Below are 23,444 nucleotides of genomic sequence, written 5' to 3' on the forward strand. Positions count from 1 at the left end.
GGTGGGGCTGGAGACATTCCTAAAAAATCTAAGGGGTGACTGGTCTAGTTTTAGGAAACCCCCTCCATCTCCATGGGACCCAAGACTTAATATATGATGAGTTCAAAAATACTAAATCAAGATGCATATGTATAGCCTATGCATCCATTAGATGCATTTTTTAAAATCAAGTGACCAATCAAATTTAACTATTTTTAGAGTTTATTAGTATGTACTATAGTTCTTTAATTTTCATATATTTAAAATTTAAATAATAATATTTATTCATCTTCTCATTAAGGAAAAAAAATTCCCATACTTTAATAAAAAAAATTTAACTTGCCTTAAACAATCATTCCACATTTCTCAAAATTTCTAAACTCCTATCTATAAAGCAATAATATTAAATTAGTAAAAAAGAAAAATGGCGTACATTAGCTCATAATAGTACAACTATCAAATGGCTGATTTATATTGTTTTGTGTGGTTCTTTTCATTATTTCAAACTCCCCTCCCTTGTCTCGCGTGGGGGAACAATTCCCATTTTTAATTCAATACAAATAAATGCCTTTTTTAATTAATAGAAATTATTTTTATTAAATTATTTAAATATATATTTTTAATTGCTTTTATATAAATATTTTTTTAAGTTAATTTATATGAATAATTCTTTAATTTATTTTTTATAGAGTATTTTTTATCTTATTTTACATAAATGATTTTCAATTTACTTGATATAAATGATCCTTTAATATATTCTTATCTTTTTCATTTATTCTATATAAATTATATTTTGTGTGAGTGTGTAGTACTATATAGATTTTTGATGTGGATCTAAGATTGGTATTTAAATAAATAGAATTAATTTGTATTATAGATATATTTAAATCTTGATTTTTTACTAAACAATGTGATTTTATGTCAAATGTTTGGTATATGTACTTTGTGAGTATGGGTAGCGTAGGTTTGGCTTAGAGCTAGACATAACCTAGGCTTTGATTATTTGATGTTCCATATATATTTTTGTTTGCATACAAGATGTGAGATGCTATCATCATGATCATTTTTATTTAACTGTGTTCTCATAACTGAGAACATACACTTGCATGTTCATATCTTAAGAGTATTTTGATGATCATTTGTTATATGATAATCAATATATTGTTTATGGTTATTTAACAATTAACATGTTCTTGATATTGAAGAAAATAATTTAAGAATTGTTTTATCATTATAAGTAAAATTCAGAATTTGATATGTATATGTAATGTTTGTATGTATGTATCTATCTACATGCATATGTGTGTAAGAATATTAATAATTATTATCATAATATGATATTATGATTGATTTACAAAAATTTGTATTATTTACATATAACATATTTTCCATTTCTTCTAACCCTCTCTTCATATCTCCTCTCATTCTTTCCTTATATTTCCATTTGTATACCTCTACTTTTCTTTCTCCCTCGCTAACTATAGGTAGGAACACTTTGAAGTCATCGAGTCTCTTGTCTTATGTGGTCACTAAATAATTCAAATGTCACTATTTTAAGAAATAAAAGAGGGGTAAATATATTGGAGATTACTAATGAATGAATGAAAGATTTTTAATGACGTCCACGAGGCCATAAACCTAAGGGACCCACATAGAACTTCTAGTCAGTCTGATTCGATTTCTCTAGCCTATCTCTTTTGTTGTGAATCTACATAAGTAAAATGGCCCCCTTGAGGAGTCTTGGTCCTTCAAAAAGGTCTTTTATGTTATTCACTTTTAACATTTCTTTGTGTTGCTTGTGAATGTCTTTATACACCATACAAACCTTCAAATAGTGCCACTCTAATTTCACCACACCCTCGTTGCAAAATCTACAAATTCTATCCTCTCACTCTTCCTTAGGGACCTTCCATCTACTAGTTTCACATCTCAAATGGTGGGAACCAAATCTCAATTGAATGATTAGGATTTGTTTCCTTTCTTTTGATCTTGGCTCCTCAATATTCTTTGTTGTCATGTTCACATGTGGGATTAAATTCTTTGACATAATAGGCTTTTTTTTATACCTAACTGGTTTTCCCACATGACATATCTGACTTTTCTTGCCACCCACTTTTTTATTTCAAAATTTTTTTTTAGGCATTCTTGGTAATCAGGGCATTCTAAAGTGTGGAAAATAAGAATTTTCCTCCCAGCCACAGACTGTTTCAAGATCCCTATCCCAAAACACTTGGTATTATACCTGGCAACTATTATGATTAATATTTCTTAGATATAACTCATTCTTTGACCTGCCACATTGCTACGATTAGATTTTATTTTCTATGAATATTGTCCTCCATTAATATTGTTCAATAAGCTGGAGAGGCCAAAGCTATGCAGAAGTGAAGAAGTGAAGTTCTTGATTAGTGCAACCAATTTTATACGCGTACAAATCCATGAGTATAGTGGCTTGGTAGTAGATGTCTTCAGGAACAAATAACGGACTATACAACAAAGAAGATGAGACCCACATAAAGGAAAGATAAACAAGATCCTATTATATTACTGCTACAATGAGAACAAGACCATAAGTTATTTGTTAGGTACTATGTAATTATGACAATCTCTAGCAGCACTTTTTTATTCCAATTGTAACTTGCACTCTTCCTTCCCCATATTTCCACTTATCTTATATCCAAGGACCAAACACAATCCACCTTTGATGCTTCTATAGGCACTATGTACCCATTTGTCATTAATTTATTTTGCTTGTTAACATTCTCCTCTTAATTAACTCCTCTCACTACTATTCAAGCATTAATGGAACACTTTCACCACATTTCTTCTCCTTTTATTTATAGTTTCTTGCTTCAATTTGTATAGCCTCACAAGTCCGACATTCATCCGTTGCACCAATCATTTCCATTCTATTGAATCAATGACTTCTACCTCTACAAAATATCAAATGGTGATTTATGATTCATACTTCACTTGCACCCCTCCAGCCACAGTCATCACACAATTAAATCTCCTCTTCCTTCAAACTTCCTTTGGCTCTGATACAAGAAAGTAATTGTCTCAGTAGTTTATCAACCAACCCATAGATGCATGTCCTTTAATCAAATGCCAACTGGGACTGCATAACACTATTAGTGAGAGACATAAAGCTATATATAAACAATAAAGGTGGTCAAGCCAAGGAAGGGACCTGATTTTGGTGCTTTAAGTGTCAAATACATATTAAGGTGTTGATTCTAATGCTCTTATAAAGTAGATGGAGGATTTAATGACCCCAATTGACTACATGATCTCTACACTATCAATGATTTGCAGCATTTTGGAGACATGGGCTGGCATTCTTTTAGAGATGATACCATTTGGGTGACTGGCCAGGGCCCAGGACCATTACAAGGTCAAAAGAATAATGAAAAATTTTGAAAGTTAAAAAATGTGGTACAATGAGCTTTCCCCCAAGGTAACATTAGATATGCTTGGAGAAAAACTTGCACTTGGACTGTACTGAAACAAGTCAACATGTAAGTGTCTACACCCATATATCTCTAGAAGAACATAATACAATATAGTATCAATTTTTTAACATGCATCTAGAAAGATGCATAGCCAAAATAAGGCTATAGTTGGTGATTCTTTTGTTGGATTAAAGCTAGTAGACTGAGTATTTCAAGAGTATGTCCCTTCTAAAGTGTGTCCCTTCTGATGTTTATAAAATATCACAATGTTGGTGCTCTCTCTCTTTTGTTTTCTTAATCTAAATCTTGAATTGCATTAGTCATTCTCCAGGTGATGATATGTTGTAAGGAAATAATTTTGTGCAGGAAGTTGGTTGATGATACTTTGAACTAGATGCAGATGCAGCTCTCAATTCTAGCAACTGCTTTTGCAAAAAATGGTTCACCATATGTCTCCAACCGGTTTAGTTATTATTGTGTACATCTTTTATGTGAACATCATAGTTAATCACTAGATTCAATGTAGAGCTCATTAACTCGTGGCACAAACCAAACTTGTGTGATATGATAGATAACCATTATTTCATTTATAAACTATAATTAACGTATCTATTATCTTCAGGATAGAGTATTCAACCCCCCAACAAAGATTGATTAAATATTATTTGTGGAATTTGATTAAAGATGATCTATTTCTTAATTTATAATCCATAATTAATATCGTTTAATATTTTTAGGGTTGAGTATTCAGCCCCTCTAATGCAGGGTTGGTAGGGAAAGGGATGCAGATCCTGTCTCCTAATAGCTTGTGAAGAGTACACATGGAAGAAAATAAACAAGTAGCAAGAACCAAGAGATTTATTAATTGATTAGACAACTCTCATGATAAAATGTACAGTCAACATGCTCAGATGTGAGGGCTTCTAGGTTGTGGCCAATAAAAAAGAATTAAAACTACAGAGCTAATAGATCACCTTATTCCCCTTCCACCTACTCTCTACTATCTTTTCTACTTCCAAAACTTTCTCTTTCCACTTACTTCTCTGCATCTAATCCAAATCCTTATATAGCTAGCAAGACCACAAGTCGTCCCGTCAAGCATTTAATTAAAAAATAGGTCCTACCTTGGAGGAGAAAAACAAAAGAGCTATCTAGTGATCAAAATATAATCCACACTCTTATGGATAGGTCCAACATGATCCAAGAGATGTCCATCAACCAGAAAGATGCCACATCATCATAGGAAACCACATAGAAAGAAATTCCATGGTAAGCATGATGAAACAAGAGAGCAGAGAGAGAGGAACAAAACTCCAAACACAAGAAATGTTAGATACTGCACACTTAGGGTAAGGATCACCAAAGTGTTCACAATAAGATGTCACTTGCACAAAACTTGAAACCATGAGCAGCAATGACCACTCCTCAAACAATAAATTGGTACAACAAAAAAAACAATATTTTTGGTTGATATAAGATTGCTTATTGACCCAAGATGCTCTTGCATTAGACACCTGGGGTAAATAAAGAACTGATGTTCACATCAAGAAACCCTGATGCTCTAAACTAAATCATAAAGATCCAACTCAACCTATGTTAGCCATGAACTATCATCAACTAGTTTATCCTTCCACTAAACAAGGTACTCCATGTACTCTTTTCCTCTAGTGCTCTTGCTTATTCTGGAATCTAAAACCTTCTCAATGTTGTCAGTCTTCCTCTTGAGATAATCTAGGTTATCTTTTAATTCATTGTGTGATTCAAAATACTAAAAGATGTTTACAGTATTGAATATTGGTAAAATATCCATATCTTCTAGTAATTCAACTTCAAAAGTGTTCCCACTATCGAATTTCTTCAGGATCTTACAAGGACCAAATTTCTTCATCTTTAGTTTACTATAGGTACCAACTGGAAATATGTTCTTCTTCAAATGAACCATAACTTCATCTCCAACTCGAAAAGATTTATGTCTTCTTCCTTTATTTTCTCTTTGTTTATACTCTTGATTACTAGTCTCTAGATTCTTCTTTACTTCTTCATGCAAAGTTTTCATGAAATCCACAAATTCTTCTGCGTCAACACTCTTCTTCATCTCAATACTCATATCTCTCAACTTGGTAGTTCCTTTAGGATGCACTCCATGTACTATTTCAAAAGGTCATCTTAGTACTTCTATTTACAAAATTACTATATGCAAACTTAGTTTGTACCAAAACCTAGTCCCAACTAGAAGACTTATCTCCAACTAAACATCTCAACAAGTTACCCAAACTCTTATTCACAACTTTAGTTTGTCCATCTATCGATAGATGAAATGTAGAACTAAACTTAAGGTCAGTGTCCAATTTCTTTCAAAGTGTCCTCTTGAAATAACCAATAAACTTAGTATTTCTATCTGAAACAATAGTCTTGGGCAACCCATGCAATCTTACTACTTCCTTAAAAAGTAATTCAGCCATATGTACTGCAACAAATGTCTTCTTACAAGATATGAAATGAGCCATTTTAAAAATCTGTCAACCAATACCAGAATAAAATCATTACCTCTCAAAGTTCTAGGTAAGCCAAGCACAAAGTCCATACTGATACCTTCCCAAGACAAACAATGGTGAATACAAGCACAAATTCTAAGTAGTTCCCTTTGTTGTTTGACAAATTTTGCAACTCTTAACCATCTTTGTACATCTGAGGCCAGTAATATCCATCAGAGATCATTTTCACTATTTTGTCAATTCCAAAATGTCCAACTAGTCCACCACTATGTTACTCCTTCATGGTGTTATCTCTCATAGATCCACAATTGAATTCCCTAAAACAACATGTCTTCCTTAATGAAATAATCAGTCCAGTTATCTTGTTTACTCATCATGTGATTCTTACAAGCTTTCCAAGATTCTGCAAAATTTTGTTAGATTGTGCACTCTTATATTTCAACAGAAAGGAAAATTTATGTAGGTACTCTACCTACTTCATGTGTCTCTGATTCAACTTACTCTGACTTCCCAAATACTATAAAGCTTTATGGTCAATATACGACACAAAATCTTTTGGCATCAAATAATTTCTCTATTTCTTCAAAGCTTGAACAATAGCATAGAATTCCTTATCTTAAACTAAATATCTTCTCTTAGCATCATTCAACTTTTCACTAAAGAAAGCTACAAGTCTTCCTTCTTGACTCAAAAAAGCTCTAATGGCACTTCCACAAGCATCACAATCAACTTGAAAAACTTTGGTGAAATCAGGAAAAGCAAGTGTAGGTAATTTTTTCATCATTTGGTTTAATATTTCAAAACTCTTATGTGCTCCAAGTGTCCATTTGAAGTCCTTTTTGTCCCCTCTCATAGTCTCTATCATTGTATTATATACTAAACTGAAATTTCTAATGAACTTATAGAAACTTGTCAATCCATAAAATGATCTAACTTTCCCAACATTCTCAGGTGTAGGCCAATCAAGGATAACTTCTACCTTTTCAAGATCCATCATCAAATCATCAACAGAAATTACAAATCCAAGATACACAATCTCTTCCTTCATGAATGAACATTTCTTCAAATTGATTGATAGCTTTTATTCCTTCAATATTTGTAACACTTGTCTAATGTATTCAATGTTTTCTTCCTTAGTCTTACTGAATATCAAAATGTCTTCAAGATATACAATAAAAAACTTACCCAAGAATTTCTTCAAAATTTCATTCATCGGTCTCATGAAAGTAGTAGGCACATTAGTTAAACCAAAAGGCATAACCAACCATTCATACAAACCTTCATTTGTCTTGAAAGTAGATATTCATTCATCTTCTTCTCTGATTCTAATATGATGATACCCACTTTTCAAATCAATCTTGGAGAAATATCTTTCTCCACTCAAACAATCTATTATGTCATCCATCCTAAGTAATGGAAATCTATATCTCACTATTATCGTGTTTATGGCACTAGAATCAATGCACATTCTCCATTATCCATTATCCATTTTTTTTAGGTGCCAATACAGTAGGTACAACACAAGGACTCAAACTTTCTCTAATCAAACCCTTATCAAGTAATTCTTGCACTTGTCTATTCAATTCTATTTTCAGTAGGTGTTAGCCTATGTGGTGCTTTATTAGGAAAATTTTCTCTAGGTATCAAATCCATAAAATGACGTATACTTCTTATTGGAGGCAAACTATCAGGTACATTATCAAAAATAACATCTTGAAATACAATCAATATAGATTTAGGTGCATGCTCAAATTCATCTTGTTTCTCAACCTCCTAGGAATCAAGGCAAATCAAACATTTTGCTCCTTCACATCCTTAACAAACTAATTTCCTTCAACCAAACCTATTCTTACTATGGTACAATGATTCTCATCTAGTTTCTCTACCAAAGGAAACAATACTTGTTTCTTCTCATTGACGCAAATAGTATATTGATTCAATCTACCATCATGAAAATCTTTTCTATCATATTGCCAAGGTCTACCCCATAGAATATGACAACAATCCATAGGCATAATATTAGACAAAAGTCCATCATAATAATTTCCATTTTTGAAGTTAATTAGGCATTGTTCACTTACTAGTAACTTATGCTCCTTCTGGAGCCAAACAACATGATAGGGCTTAGGATGTCTCAACCTCTGCAACTGCAATTTGTTAACCAGCTCCTTTGATGCCGAATTTTCTAAACTTCCACTATCAATGATTTCCTCGCACCATTTTCCAATGACCTTACATCTAGTCTTAAAATAAACATTTCCTCATAACTTGTTCTTCATTAGTTTCTGCATTCTATAGAGTTCTTCTCAACATCAAGTTCTCACCATGCTCAGGTTCACTAGGTGATTCACTAACTTTTTCACAAGAAAAAGTATTTCTACTACTACCTCCAATCTTCTTGCTAGAATTAGTCCATTCAAAGGCTCTAATTCTCCACACTTGAAACAAGTTCCCTTAAACCAAGATCTCTCTTCTCTCTTACCATTCTTAGTATTCCTAGAGTAACCAGTATAACTACCTCTAGACTAATTTCCTCTCTTACCAACAGGTTCCTCTTTCCAATCTTTCTTTCCCTTATCTTACATTGCATTATCAGATCTGTTTCTTTCTTCATAGGTTTTGCCTCTACTTCTTCGAAATCTACCACCTCTTCCTCTCTGTCTCTGATCACATTTCTTTGACAACTTGTCCTCGGACTTTAAGGCATACCAATATGCTTCTTCCACACTATCCATCTTAAAATAACTAATCTCATCTTGAATTGATGTCATCAAAGCATTCAGGTATCTAGCCACCTTCTCAACTTCATCATCCACATGTCCAGATTTGATATCCAATTTGCAAAATTCCTATGTGTACTCTTTTACTGACATATCCTTTTATCTTAAATTTTGTATTCTTCTCAATAGATTAACCTGGTACTCTGCTTGAAGGAACTTCTTCATTTTTCCAATCACCTTTGCCCATCTCTTGATCTTCTCTTTTCCTCTTTTCTGTCTTTCAGTCTGCAAATGATCCCACCAAAGTGAAGAATGATCCTACAGCTTGTTGACTACTATCTTTACCTTCTTATTATTAGGGGTACTTTCATACTCAAAGAACTTGTCCATTTCAATCAAGTCTTCCATCATAACAAGCAACTTCCATAGCAAGTCTGGAGTTTTCTCTAGACAAAACTCTCAAAAGCCTTTCCTCATCTTGTTCCACTTCAAGTTTAGGATTCAAATTAGGGGCCACTTATCCTCGAGATGTACTCCTCTTCTTTGGAATAACTCAACAACTACATGTAATGCTGCAATTTGTCTCAACATATCCATAATGGCATTATTTGCATGTCCTCTATCTCGAACCATCTTAACAATAGTTCTTGCAAGATCATAACTTTCTGCAAGTAATAGGTTAGAATTCGGGTATGCCGCCCTACAATCAATCCAGATAAGGTTCTCCATGATCCAAACTCACAAGGAAAGAAAATGTTTCTTTGATACCACCTGACGCATGGTTGGTAGGGAAAGAGATGCAAATATTGTCTCCTAATAGCTTGCCAAGAGTACACACAGAAGGAAACACTTAACAAGTAGGAAGAACCAAGAGATTTACTAAATGATTAGACAACTCTCATAGTAAATGTACAGTCAACATGCTAGGCAATGAGGCCTTCTGGATTGCAGCCAATACAAAGGAATTACAATCATAGAGCTAAAAGATCTCCTTCCTCTTCCACCTACTCTCTGCTATCTTTTTCACTTCCAAAACTTTCTATCTCTCTCCACTTACTTCCCTACATCTAATCCAAGTCCTTATATAGCCAACAAGACCACAAGTCAACATGTCAGGCATTTAATTACAAAATAGGTCTTGCCTTGGAGGAGAAAAATAAATGAACTAACTAATGATCAAAATAAACTTCGCGCTCTTAAGGATACATTTTATCATGAGTTGTTTAATCAATCTGTAAATCTCTTGGTTCTTGCTACTTGTTAAGTGTTTTTTTTCTGTGTACTTTTAGTAAGTTGTTAAAAGACGAGATTTGCATCCCTTTCCCTACCATCCCTGCACCGAGGTCCACACATGATCCAAGAGATGTTCATGAACTATGCAAGACACCACGTCATCATAGAAAACCGCACAAAAAGAAATTCCACGATATGCAAGATGAAACAAGTGAACAAAGAAAGAGGCACAAAACTCCAAGCACAAGGAATGTTAGATTCTGCACACTTAGGATAAGGATCACTAATGGATCCACAATAAGATGTCAACTACGCAGAACTTGAAACCATGAGCAACAACAACTACTCCTCAAACAACAAACCCATGCAGAAAACAAAGCAATATTTTTGGTTGATGCAAGATTGATTGACCCAAGATGCTATTGCATCACCCTCCAACTGATGACATGAAAAGATGTTACACAATTTGATTAAAGATGGTTTACCTCTTAATCTCAATAACAAGGTCAAATTAAATGATAATTATATTCTACTTACTTTGCAATTATATTATTGTCAAATCACTTGATACCCTTACTCTAACTCACATTCAATAGTGTCAATGTTTATTGATACTTAATAAACATCGTATAGTCATCTAAAGCACTTACCCCAATCATAAGTTAAATACCAAAAGTATCAATTTCCAGTACAATGTGATCGTAATGCCACTAAATGAAATCATCTTCATTTAAAATAGTACCATACTAATCAAAGCCTAGTCCAAAGAAACAAAAATCCTTTCTTTTTCAATTTTCTTTGTTTTCCCCATATTTCAATGTTCAATTATCTCAAGGATGCTATTAGCATATTAAGAAGTATAATCAATGCCTAACACCCAAATATAAATGCTCTAAGTAGTCAACTTTAATAAGCTTCCAACAAAAATCTCATGTCTATGATATCTTTATCATTTCTCAAGCATAACAACTTTATGTGGCTTATTATAAGATGAAGTCTAAAGATAATGAATGACAATGCATATCATAGCCTACCAGTACCGTAACCTTATGTTATCAGGGTGTAATTCAAAGGTCACCACTTTTAGTAATAAAAGAGTGGTAAAAATATTGGAGATGACTAAAGTGAGCACAATAATCAACTACTTTTGCAAAAATGGTTCACTCACAGGAATCAAATAATCAACATTTGCATTCAGCTCATTTAGCTATTATAGTGTACATCATAGTTAACCATTCAACTCAATGTACAACTCAATATACGACTCATGGCACAACCAAAACTTGTGTGATATTTAATTTATAAACCATAATTTATATCATTTATTATTTTTTAGGATAGAGCATTCAACCCCTCCAACATATGATGTGAAGAGATGTTATACAATTTGATTAAAGATGGTTTACCTCTTAATCTTAATAACATGGTCAAATTAATTGATATTTAAATTCCACTTACTGTGCAATTATATCATTGTCTAATCACTTGACACCCCCTACTCCAATTCACATTCAATAGTGTCAATTTTGGGGTTCTTATACTTAATAAATATCATGTAGTCATGTAAAGCACTTACCTCAATTATAAGTTAAATACCAAAAGTATCAATTTCTAGCATTAAAAATGTGTTCATAAAGAATGATTGTAATGCCACTGAATGAAATCATCATCACTTAAAATTGTACCATAAAAATCATTGTAATTTTATAAACATCATGTAGTCATATAAAGCACTTATCCTAATCGTAAGTTAATACCAAAAGTATCAATTTCTAGCATTAAAAAATGTTCAATCGTCGTCATTTAAAATTCTACGATAATTATCAGTGTAATTTTAGTTTATACTGTCAAGCCTAATCCAAAGAAACTAATATCTTTTCTTAATCAGCCTTCTTTGCTTTCCTTATATTACAATGTTCAACTATCTCAAGGCTACTATTAAGTATATTGAGAAGTATAATCAATACCTAACGCCCAAATATCAATGCTTCAAGTAATCAACTTTAATAAGCTTCACACAATAATCTCATGAGTAACAACCTTATGTGGCTTAGTATATGATGAAGTCCAAAGATAATGAATCGCGGTGCATATCATAGCCTACTAGTATCATAATCTTATGTTCTCACAGTGTAATTCAAATCTCACTACTTTTAGTAATAAAAGAGTGGTAAAAATATTGGAGATGACTAAGTGAGCACAATTATCAAGTACTTTTGCTAAAATGGTTCACTCACAAGAGTCAAATAATTAGTAGTTGTCTTCAACTCATTTAGCTATTATAGTGTACATCTATTATGTGTACATAATAGTTAACCATTAGATTCAATGTACAACTCAATATATGACTCGTGCCACAACCAAAACTTGTGTGATATGGTAGACAACCATTATTTAATTTATAAACCATATTAATATCATTTATTATTTTTTAGGGTAGAGCATTCATGATGCAAGCAAGGAGGACGAATAACTAGGGTTGAAGACTCACCTAGCTATCCAAACCACCCTGCAAAAGTTAACACAATAGAAATGAACACAAAGAATAGCAACCAAAGGAGGAAGAAGAGTAGAACACTTTTATTGATTCATCAAGATATCTTCATGCATGCCCAGCTGTAAGGCTTTCTGGGTTATGGCCAATTCACATTCAAAGATCCAACTGCAAATTCGCATTTTCAGTTTTGCTCTCTAATCTGCTCTCTCTGAAACTTCTCCAAAACTTGCCTAAATACTCTATTTATACTTGCCAAAATGTCTTACAGATCATTCTAGAATCATTACATAAGAGGAAGGCCGACCCAACAATGGTCTAGACTCATCCCAAGAAAAGATCTTAACATAAATGTCGTGAATGAAATAAATCCCACAAGTCGGGTCGTAAAATCACGTCCAAATATTGACACTCGGCATACACTGGGTAACTCGGCACATGAAGAAACACTCGGCATCCACTGGGTAACTCGGCACATGAAGAAACACTCGGCATGCACTGAGTAACTTGGCACATGAAGAAACACTCGACATCCACTGGGTAACTCGGCACATGAAAAAACACTCGGCATACACTGAGTAACTTAGCACATGAAGAAACACTTGGCATACACTGAGTAACTTGGCACATGAAGAATCACTTGGCATACACTGGGTAACTTGGCACATGAAGGAATGCTACAGTAACCCGGCAGATGAAGGAAAACAAGGTTACTAGGCACATGAAGAAAATTGGGTTACTAGGCACATGAAGAAACTAATAGGCACATGAAGGACTACTAGGCACATGAAGGAATTGCTAGGCACATGAAGGACTGCTAGGCACATGAAAGAACTACTAGGTGAACAAAATGAGCAGGATAACAAGGCAACCCAAGATGCTCCTGCATCAATTCAGCCCCTCCAACACATGACATGAAGAGATGTTATACAATTTGATTAAAGATGGTTTACCTCTTAATCTCAATAGCATGGTCAAATTAAATGGTAATTAAACTCTACTTGCTATGCAATTATATCATTGTCTAATCACTTGACACCCTTACCTCGGTTCACATTCCATAGTGCCAATGTTGGGTTCTTATACTTAACAAACATCATGTAGCCATCTAGAACACTTACCCCAATCATAAGCTAAATACCAAAAGTATCAATTTCCAGCATTAAAAATATGTTTATACAATGTAACTAATGCCATTGAATGAAATCATCACCATTTAAAATTGAACAGTTATTAATCACTGTAATATTTAGTTTATACTGTCAAGCCTAATCCAAAGAAACATAAATCCTTTCTTTTTCAACTTTCTTTGCTTTCCCCATATTGCAATGTTCAATTATCTCAAGGCTACTCATCATCATTTAAAATTGTACAATTATTAATCACTGTTAAATTTAGTTTATACTGTCAAACCTAATCCAAAGAAACATAACTCCTTTCTTTGTCAGCTTTCTTTGCTTTCCCCATATTTCAATGTTCATTTTTCTCAAGGCTACTTCATGTAATTAGCTTTAATAAGCTTACAACAATAATCTCATGTTTATGATCTCTTTATCATTTTTCAAGGGTAACAACCTTCCTTATGTGGCTTCATATAAGATGAAGTCCAAAGATAATGAATCACGATGCATATCATAGTCTACGGGTACCATTACCTTATGTTGCCAAGGTGTAATTAAAAGGCCACTATTTTTAGTAATAAAAGAGTGGTAAAAATATTGGAGATGACTAAAGTGAGCACGATAAGAATTTGCCTCCTGACCACAAATAGTTCACAAGCTCCCTAGCCCAAAACACTCGATATCATACTAGCAGCAATTATAATAAATATTTCTTAAATATAACCCATATTCTACCCTGCTACATTGCTATGATTGGACTTTATTTTCTACAGATCATGTCCCCCATAAATACTGTTCGATAAGCTAGGGAGGCCAAAGGTCTGCAGAAGTGAAATTCTTATTCAGTGCAAACAATTTTATAGACATCCAAAGCCACAAGAGTAGTGGTCTTGTAACAGGTGTCTTCAATAAGAACAATGGATTAGATAGTGACAATTGGACCCACATAAGAGAAAGATAAATAGGATCCTAGCATTGTTGCTATGAGAACAAGAACATGGTTTTTTTGTGGCCTCTATAAGAATGACAATCTCTAGCAGCACTTATTTATTCCATTTGTAACTTTCACCCTTCATTCCCGATCTTTCCACTTCTCTTATATCCAAACACAATTCACCTTTTCTTCTTCTATAGGCACTATCAATTTGTCATTCATTCATAACCATCAAGTTTTCTTGTGTAATCTCCTCACCCTTGCTCTTAGATGCAGATCCTCCCACTCTCTTCAGTACTTTTTCTTGTTAACATTCTCCTTCCTCCTCTTTTCTTCCCTAGTTTTACTTTTGCTTCCCCTACTTTCCAAACATCAACCAAATCACTTTCATCCATTTGCAATCCTTTGATTTGTAGTTTTCTAGTTCAATTTCTATACCCTCACAAGTCCCACATTCATCGTCTACACCAACCATTTCCCTTCAATTGAATCCATGACCTGCCTCCACAAAATCCAAAATGGTGATTTATCATTCATCTTTCACTTACACCCCTCCAGCCACCACCATCACACCATTCAACCTGCTCTTCCTTCAAACTTCCTCTACCTCTGATACAACGAAGTAGTTGTTTCAATAGTTGACCAACCAACCTAAATACATGCCCTTCTCCAATCATATAGAAGTTGGGACTAGACAACACTATTAGCAGACACAAGGCTATTGTATAAACTAGTGTTACCAGCCTCGGACTCAGTTAGGCCCAAAATGGGCTCGGACTCGATCTTGGTGACCAGACTCGGCAAGGACTCGACAAATTAAAAAACTCATGAAATTCAAAGATTTTTAAAGATTTTAAGTTTTTTTCATGCATTATTTAGCCACTTAACATCAAATACAAAATAATTGAGATAAATAGAAGCTACTTTAAACACATATACAACTTTTATAGATCACCTAAGTATAAATGCGAATTTTGAAAGAAATTACATAAAGCTAAATTGAATAACATAATAGAAATCTGAAATATAGTGTAACAGTTAACTGTCAAATGTCTACAATATGTCAATATCCATAGAATATCCAAAGAATTTTACCTAGATCTTCCAACATGAGGTCAAGGCAATGGGTAGCACAAGGAGTCCAAAACAAGTGGCAGTGCCTTTCCATAAGAAGTTTACCAGCAGCAACATAATTTGCTGCATTATCTATCACAATTTGCAAAACATTCTCCTCACCCACCTCCTTCAACACTTCCTCCATTACCTCACAAAGATACTCAACATTTTTGGTCTTTCTTGAGGCATCAACTGATTTCAAAAACACTGTGGAACCTAAGAAAAAATAAAGAAATTTAGTACAATCACAATGATCAATCAATTCACTATTAAATTATTAAATTCTAACTTTCTAAGTACAATATTGAATTACCTGATGAGGAGACAAGAAAATTCAGCAATGTTCTATTTCTTCTATCAGTCTAGTAATTGGTCATGATGGTGCAACCCTTCATGACCCATACTTTACGTTGCTCCTCAATTTCAATTTTTACATCAGCAATGCGATGGGCCAAAATAAGACTTTTTAGCTCCTTGTTATTAGGGGCTTTGAATCCCGGACCACAAATAGTAACAACATCTATGACAATTTGTCAATAAGTAGACCTAAAAGTTAAAACAAATTAAATAAACAATATAAGTATACTTATTATGCAAGCAAGGGAAGACATACAAAAATTAAAAATCAAAATTATAAGTACCTTGCTACATTAAATGGAAGGTTGTTGTAGAAGAAGACATCTCCAACTGCGAACTTTGTTTGCTCATGCTTCTCCTTATTCTAAGCCATGCTCTCAAGTGATGGTTGTGCACCTAGAGTTGTGCGTGGAACAAAGATGGAATCAAATGAGGATCTTTGCTTACGCACCCGAGGCCCAATGCTCACAATCTGAGATGCAGTAGTAGAACAAGTGGAATTCGAGGGCGACCATGTCCATGATAACTTGAAGATCCCTCTACACTTCTAATTCCAGCTAATTGTGCCATCTCTTCTTGTTGCTTTTTTTTTAATTCTTTCTTCTCTAAATTTTCCTCTAAGAGAACTTGCATATCATGCATAACATTTTGAGGTACCTCCTTGCATTTTTTGATATCACGCTTTGGTATATGTGCAAGACGATATTTCAATCTATTAATGCCTCCCCCATTATATGTTATCATACAATGCCAACATGTCACAACTCCTTTCTTATGCCCAAGAATAGCATGTTTTCAAGCCCTATCCCTTGCTAGTGCACTAGGGTCAGCATCAGGGTAAGTTTTAGGCCTAGTTCCACTATCCTCAAATTGAGACATGATGTTGTTGCTACTACAATATACCATAAATTTAAAAAGTAAGCATTTAGAATATAGAAAATTCAATTTACAAGCACTAGGCATGCTTACTTTGAAGTTTTCCATCACCATAAAATGGAACAAATCTAAAGAGTCCAAACACATGCAAATAAAAAAAGGTTCACGAATGTAAAAAAATTTGCAAAATAACAAGAAAAAATGTACTTTACCTTTTCAAATTTGCTCCAAAAATGGAAATGTAACCCAAGTTTGAAGAAGCCTACTCCAAATGCTTATTTTAACTCCTCTCAATGCATATATGCAAGCTACAAATTGGCACACACAATCAACGATTGATAGATGAGAGCCAACCAATTTGTTAATTTATCTCCCAAAACCCCAATACTCTTCCCTCAACTCTTCTTTCTCTATTCTTTGTGTTTGCAAGTGATAGAATGACCTTTTTAGGTCTAACTTATGCTTTTCAATGTTAACATACCAAAAACAAAACAAAAAATCTGCCTTGTTCGGACGTTGACTGCCGGCTGAGTCTCCCTGACGAGACTTGATGAGTCAGGTGACTCGGCCAGGACTCAGCCGAGCCCAAGGCAAGAGGCCACTGGCCTCGTTTTGCCTGGCTTGCCTCAAGACTCACCGAGTCCTATAACACTGGTATACACCACCAATATACCTGATTTTAATACTTAAAAGTGTCAAATGCATATTGAGGTGTTGATTCTAACACTCTCATAACTAGAGGATTAAATGACCCTTATTGACTACACGACTTGTAGAGTATCAATTATTTGCAGCATTTTGAAGACATGGGCTGGCATGCTTTCAGAGATGATACTATTTGGGTGGATGAGCAGGACCATAACAAGGGCAAGGGAATCGTGTAAAAAGTTTGGAAGTATAAATATATGATTAATAGGTTCTGTCTTAGGTTAGCATTGCATATGCTTGGATAAAAACTTGGCTCGAGAAGTCTTTCCACTTGAACTGAATTCAAACAAGTAAATGTGTAAGTGTCTACACACTTATATCTCCAGAAGAATATAATACAATATAATAATATATTATCAGTTATTCAAGCAATCTTTTAACATATATTGTAGAAGATGCAAAACTGCCAAATAAGGTTAATGTTGATAACTCTTCTGTTGGTTTAAAGCCAGTTGACTAAGTATTTCAAGAGTATGTCCCTTCTGATGTTTAAAAATATCACAACATTGGCGACTCTTTGTCTTTTGTTATTTTTAATCTAAATCTTGGATCTGCCTTCAACTCATTTACTATTACTGTGTACATATTTTCCACAGGAGTTGAACTAGGTGCTGCTCCATTTTGTTAGTATTGTCCATCTACTGCACCATGCATGACAGACCATCTTAGCCAACAGCAAAAGAACACAAAAAGACTTGCACAATATGTCTAAGTCCAGAAAACGAATCCTGGTCTAACACCACAAATCCCTTGTTATTCATTAACCCACCAGCATTAATTGATGATTATACTGATTTGCCATTTTTACTTACAGGATATTTTGAGGGCAATTGCACTGTGAATGACCCTTTACTGATATAATGTTTGTAAACAGACTCTGTGGAGTTGAAATTCCAGCTTGAATATCTCTTGCTCACTTTGTAAGTTACAAACACCATTCATGAATAAAAATACACTAAGAAAATTAAAATTATCTCAGAATGAACATTCACATCTAAAATAAAATAATGCAAAAGCTTCTGTCTAACTGCTGAAACACAAATTCTTGTGGATAAAATATAGATCAATTAGTTAATGGGAACAACCAAGGTCCAGAAATACACTAAAACAAGTAATCTCAGCTCAAAGCATACTAAATAGTAAAATAAAATCTCATCAGATTATATTACACAATTATAATTAGACAATGACTTGTATCAAATTACGAAACTCAATTAACAGATTAAATCTCCTTGTACGCCAAGTTCCCTGACTACCACATTTGCAATGCAGTTTTATCCTGTAAAGGCATTGAAAGATTTAAATATATCACTGCATTTTTTGAAAAATAAACATCCAAAGTTGATAGTTTCTCAAGATTAAAGAATCTCAATTACAACCTACTCTGCAACCTTGATGTTCTGCATCCATTTGTAACATGGTTCAGATCAAAAGGTATTGGACCAAATAAACTCTACAGAATCACAGATTTCCACAATGTTGCAATTAAGGATGGTATTCCACTGGTTTTTCTATTCCTCAAGAAGCCACAATATAAAAATTCATCAAATTTGTTCACAATGGTTTCATTGGAATGCTAAACTGCAGTCAATGTTTTGCTTTGCATTTCTTGTTCCAGCTCTTTCGCCTTCTCAGTCATGCCTTCCTTTATATAGCCTTCCATCATGTTAGTAAAAGTTACCCAGTCGGGTGTGCAGCCTCTATCCTTCATTTCTTTAAAAACCCTCTCCATTTCAGGGAAATTTTGATATCTTTGACAGACATCAATTACTGAATTGAAAAAAGTCGTATCAAGAATTATGTCGGAATTCTCAGCATATTGCATAATTTTTATGATTTGTTCAAAAACTCCTGCTTTAGCATATGCATTAATAAGAGCAATGAAAGTTATAGAGTCTGGCTTCACAGCCTCCAATCTCATTTGATTGAAAGCAAACTCCATCTGCTCAATTTCACCAGCTCCTCCAAATGCATCAATGACAGTATTATAGGTTTTAGTTGTCCACGAGAGAGAAGATTTCTTCATGTACTCCATGACAGCAGCCATTTTATCATACAAATGTTCTTTAGCATATGAAGCAATTAGTATTTCATATGTCCTTATATCAGGCTGAATCCCAATATTTTGAAATATCATGTACCATTTTTCCATTATCTCAATCTCTCCTCTATAACCAAAGGCCTTGAGAATAGCATTCATCGTCCATTCATCCGGCTTACAAGTATCATCTGTTAACATCTGCGAGAGAACATTTTCCATTTCTTCAAACATGCCCGCTTTTCCATATCCATCTATGAGTATATTTTTTGTTACAGTGTTACATGTAATTCCACGACTTTGCATTTCTTTGAGTAATCTGTCAACATGATTGAACATAGTAGCTTCAAAACAACACTTTATAAGTGTACTGTATGTAAATACATCAGGTTGGCATACAGAATTGCTTTTCATTTCCTCCAGAGTAGCAAATGCCTTGTCAAGAAGACCATTTCTGCTATAAGCAGAAATGAGGGCAGTATAGACTTCAGCATCTAGTTGACATCCTTCTTCCTTCATCATTTGGAAAAGTGAATGAGCTTGATCTGGTTGCCCACACCTCCCAAGCAAGACAATAAGCTTTCTGTATGTATTTATGTTTGGCTCATACCATGACTGTTCACGTAGCATTCCAAAAAACTGCCAATACCAAAAGCACAAAACAAAGAACTAATTAGTATGAAAATAATTAAAGTAGTTAGATAATTGCAGATCACAAACAACACCAAATAAATGGACAGTGTAAAAAAAATAAAGCTAGTCTACTGAATCTCAACTATATCATGTAAAGATATGCTGCATCCTGCATAATGTATTTGCATATGACATTACAGTCAAAAATACATTGGTAACCGTTACGGGGACATCAATTTGAAATTGGATAGAGTAGTATATGTGAAGAAGGGCATGGCTATATCACATTTCCAAACCAATACATACACTTTCTGAAACTAGGATCCCTGTCTCTGAATCCAAATTTTCTGGTTACCATGATTAAAACCTTTCACATTACCTGCAGGTGTTGTAATTTATATGAACCTCGATTGAGGCATGTTTATATTGCTGTCAAGAACACACACACACACACACACACACATATATACTATTTTATGAATTGTCTAAAACCAATTTACTTTATTGCTTCTACAGGGATTTTATTACAATTTATGAAAAAAAAAAATGAAATCCAATTAGACCTAGAAAGATAGTATTCAGAACTCCCATCACAAAGTTGTTATTGAACCTGAACAAGATCTTTTCCTCTAAAATATGTGTTACAGTACAGATGCGGGCTTGAAATTTGTCCATACAAAAACATATGTTTATTTATAAATATATGTATGTGTATATATATGCAAAAACAAAATCCATACACGAATATGCTAATAGTAAGGAAACATAGCAAATTACACAAACATATCATTTAGCCATACATGCAACATGATATACTTGCTGTGTCACATGCATGAGACATATTCCCATTTCATAGGGACAGTTAGAGAATAGAGAATTATCATCAAAAGATAAGTACAGTTATCTCAATTCTTATTTGGTATTGATTAGGGGATTTCTAACTAGGCTAGATCAAAAGTTGAGATTCAAATTTCAAGCCCTGGATTAAAAAATATCAATGCTTTGTTTCTCTATGATCATCAATTTGAACTTCGCCTATTGTTAATTTGGATTTCCTCTAAAAGTAAGTTTTCATTTTCAATCACAAATACATAAATGACATTAAAAAAATACTTTTTGGCCTTTTCAATCATCACTTTTAGGGTTGGGAGGATTGAATACACGAAACTAGGGGGGAAAAGGTTCTTAAAAGTTTTTAAAACTTGTTTTGAGACCAAATTTGGCCTAAGTTCGATCGTTGGGCGCCAAATTCTTCAAAATTCACTCCAAATTCTGTTTGGGTTCCTCTGACAAAATTTGTGGCTCTGGAAGTGAATTTGACAAGGATTAAACTTTGTACAGAATTTGACATAGGGAGGCTGAATGGAACTAGGGCCAAAGGCACACCCAGCTACCAAAGCCACCTGCAAGAGTAAACACAACGGAAACACAACATGGAGAACAGCAACCAAAGGAGATAGAAGAGCAAAACACTTATTGATTCATCAAATTATCAGTATACATGCCCGACTGTGAGGCCTTCCAAGTTACGACCAACATAACAGTTCAGACTTTGACATTCAATGATGATCATCACATTCTAACTCTTCAAAAAAAACAATCCCTTCTCTCTAACTCCTTACTCTTCATGAACGAACAATCATTATTATCCTAAGACCCTACCCAAGACCCCTTTCAATACTTGCACGGCCACAAGTCGGCCTGTTACAAATTACCAACTAAATAAACCCTTACATTAAATGCGTAAGCAAGCCACAAGTCGGCTCACAACAAATATTAAATACAAATACCAAACTAAATACGCGCAAAGTCGGCTCAAACTAGAACCAGACACAGACAACTTGGTCAAAGAAGGACCAAGGCAAATATTGGCACTCGGCAATGCTCACATACACTGGAACTCAGCACCAACAGGGAACTTGGTACCCACTAGGAACTCAACACCAACAGGAACTCGACACCAACAACGAACTCGGCACCAACTAGGAACTCGACAATGCTAGGCATTGCAACTCAGCAGCAAAGAAACAAGAAAAACATGCAAGAGCAATGCAACTCAGGATGCTCCTGCATCAGACAACCGGGGTTGAAAGAAATTATTCTCTTAAATCATGCAAGTGTCACAACATGAGCCGAGGCCAACTTAGATTGGGAAATCCATGTAGCATCTTCAACTGGTTTGTTCTTCCACTTCACCAAATACTCATGGTAATTTTTTCCTCTTGTGCTTTTACCAACTCTCTGCTCCAATATATGTTCAACCTCTTCAATCTGCTTCTTAGGATAATCATTTGATACATCAACTTCATCATCTGACTCATGGTACTTATACAAATCAGCAACATTGAACATAGGAGATATATCCATGTCATCAGGTAACTCAACTTCATAAGCATTACCACTGTCAAACTTCCTCAACATCTTTCAAGGTTTAAACTTATTCATCTTCAACTTACCATATGTTCCACTAGGAAATCTTCCTTTCTTCAGATGAACCATCACCTCATCACCAACTTCAAAATCATGATGTCTTCTAGACTTATCAGCATTCTCCTTATATTTTTGATTGCTTTGTTCCAACCTCAACTTAACTTCCTTATGCAAAGAATCCATAAAATCAGCATATTCTTCCCCTGCAGCACTTCTCTTTCCTTCACCAGCAACATCGCTCAAATCTGATATTTCTCTAGGCTGCATTCCAGTAACAAGCTCAAAAGGTGTTTTCCTTGTACTACTATTCACAAAATTATTATATGCAAATTCAGCTTGTGTTAACACCAACTCCCAATTATATAGTTTATCTCCAACTAAACATCTCAACAAATTACCCAGGCTTCTATTCACAACCTTTATCTGTCCATCTATCTGTGGATGGAATGTAGAACTAAACTTCAACTCAGTACACATATTCTTCCACAAAGTCCTCCACAAGTAACCAACAAACTTACTATCTCTGTCAGAAATAATACTTCTTGGTAATCTATGCAATCTAACAATCTCTTTGAAGAAAATTTCAGCAACATGCTCAGCATCTGATGTCTTCTTACATGGTATGAAATGAGCCATCTTAGAAAATCTATCCACAACAACAAATATGGAATCATACCCCTTTACTGTCTCAGGTAATCCAAGAACAAAATCCATACTAATGTCACTCCAAGGTTTCTCAGGAACAGAAATAGGTGTATACAAACCAGTATTTTGACTTACTCCTTTTGCAACTTGACAAACTCCACAACTCTTTACAAACTTCTAAACATCCTTATACATCTGTGGCTAATAATACTT

The 23,444-nt window shown here is 34.3% G+C and overlaps 1 protein-coding gene across 1 annotated transcript in view; it reads right to left on the reverse strand.

The window, feature by feature from the left end:
• Positions 1-18,622: 18,622 nt before the first annotated feature.
• Positions 18,623-23,444, reverse strand: part of LOC149543025 (pentatricopeptide repeat-containing protein At3g06430, chloroplastic-like) — a 40,439-nt gene continuing 35,617 nt past the window's right edge. The window contains exon 2 of the mRNA XM_089797956.1: positions 18,623-20,162. Coding sequence (XP_089654082.1) covers positions 19,062-20,162 — 1,101 coding nt within the window. The 3' untranslated portion in view covers positions 18,623-19,061. The remainder of the gene's footprint in view (positions 20,163-23,444) is intronic.

This window comes from Cupressus sempervirens, chromosome 8 (genome assembly GCF_028749045.1).
Source record: "Cupressus sempervirens isolate cs-2001-9-10 chromosome 8, ASM2874904v1, whole genome shotgun sequence".
In the NCBI taxonomy this organism is placed as follows: domain Eukaryota; kingdom Viridiplantae; phylum Streptophyta; class Pinopsida; order Cupressales; family Cupressaceae; genus Cupressus; species Cupressus sempervirens.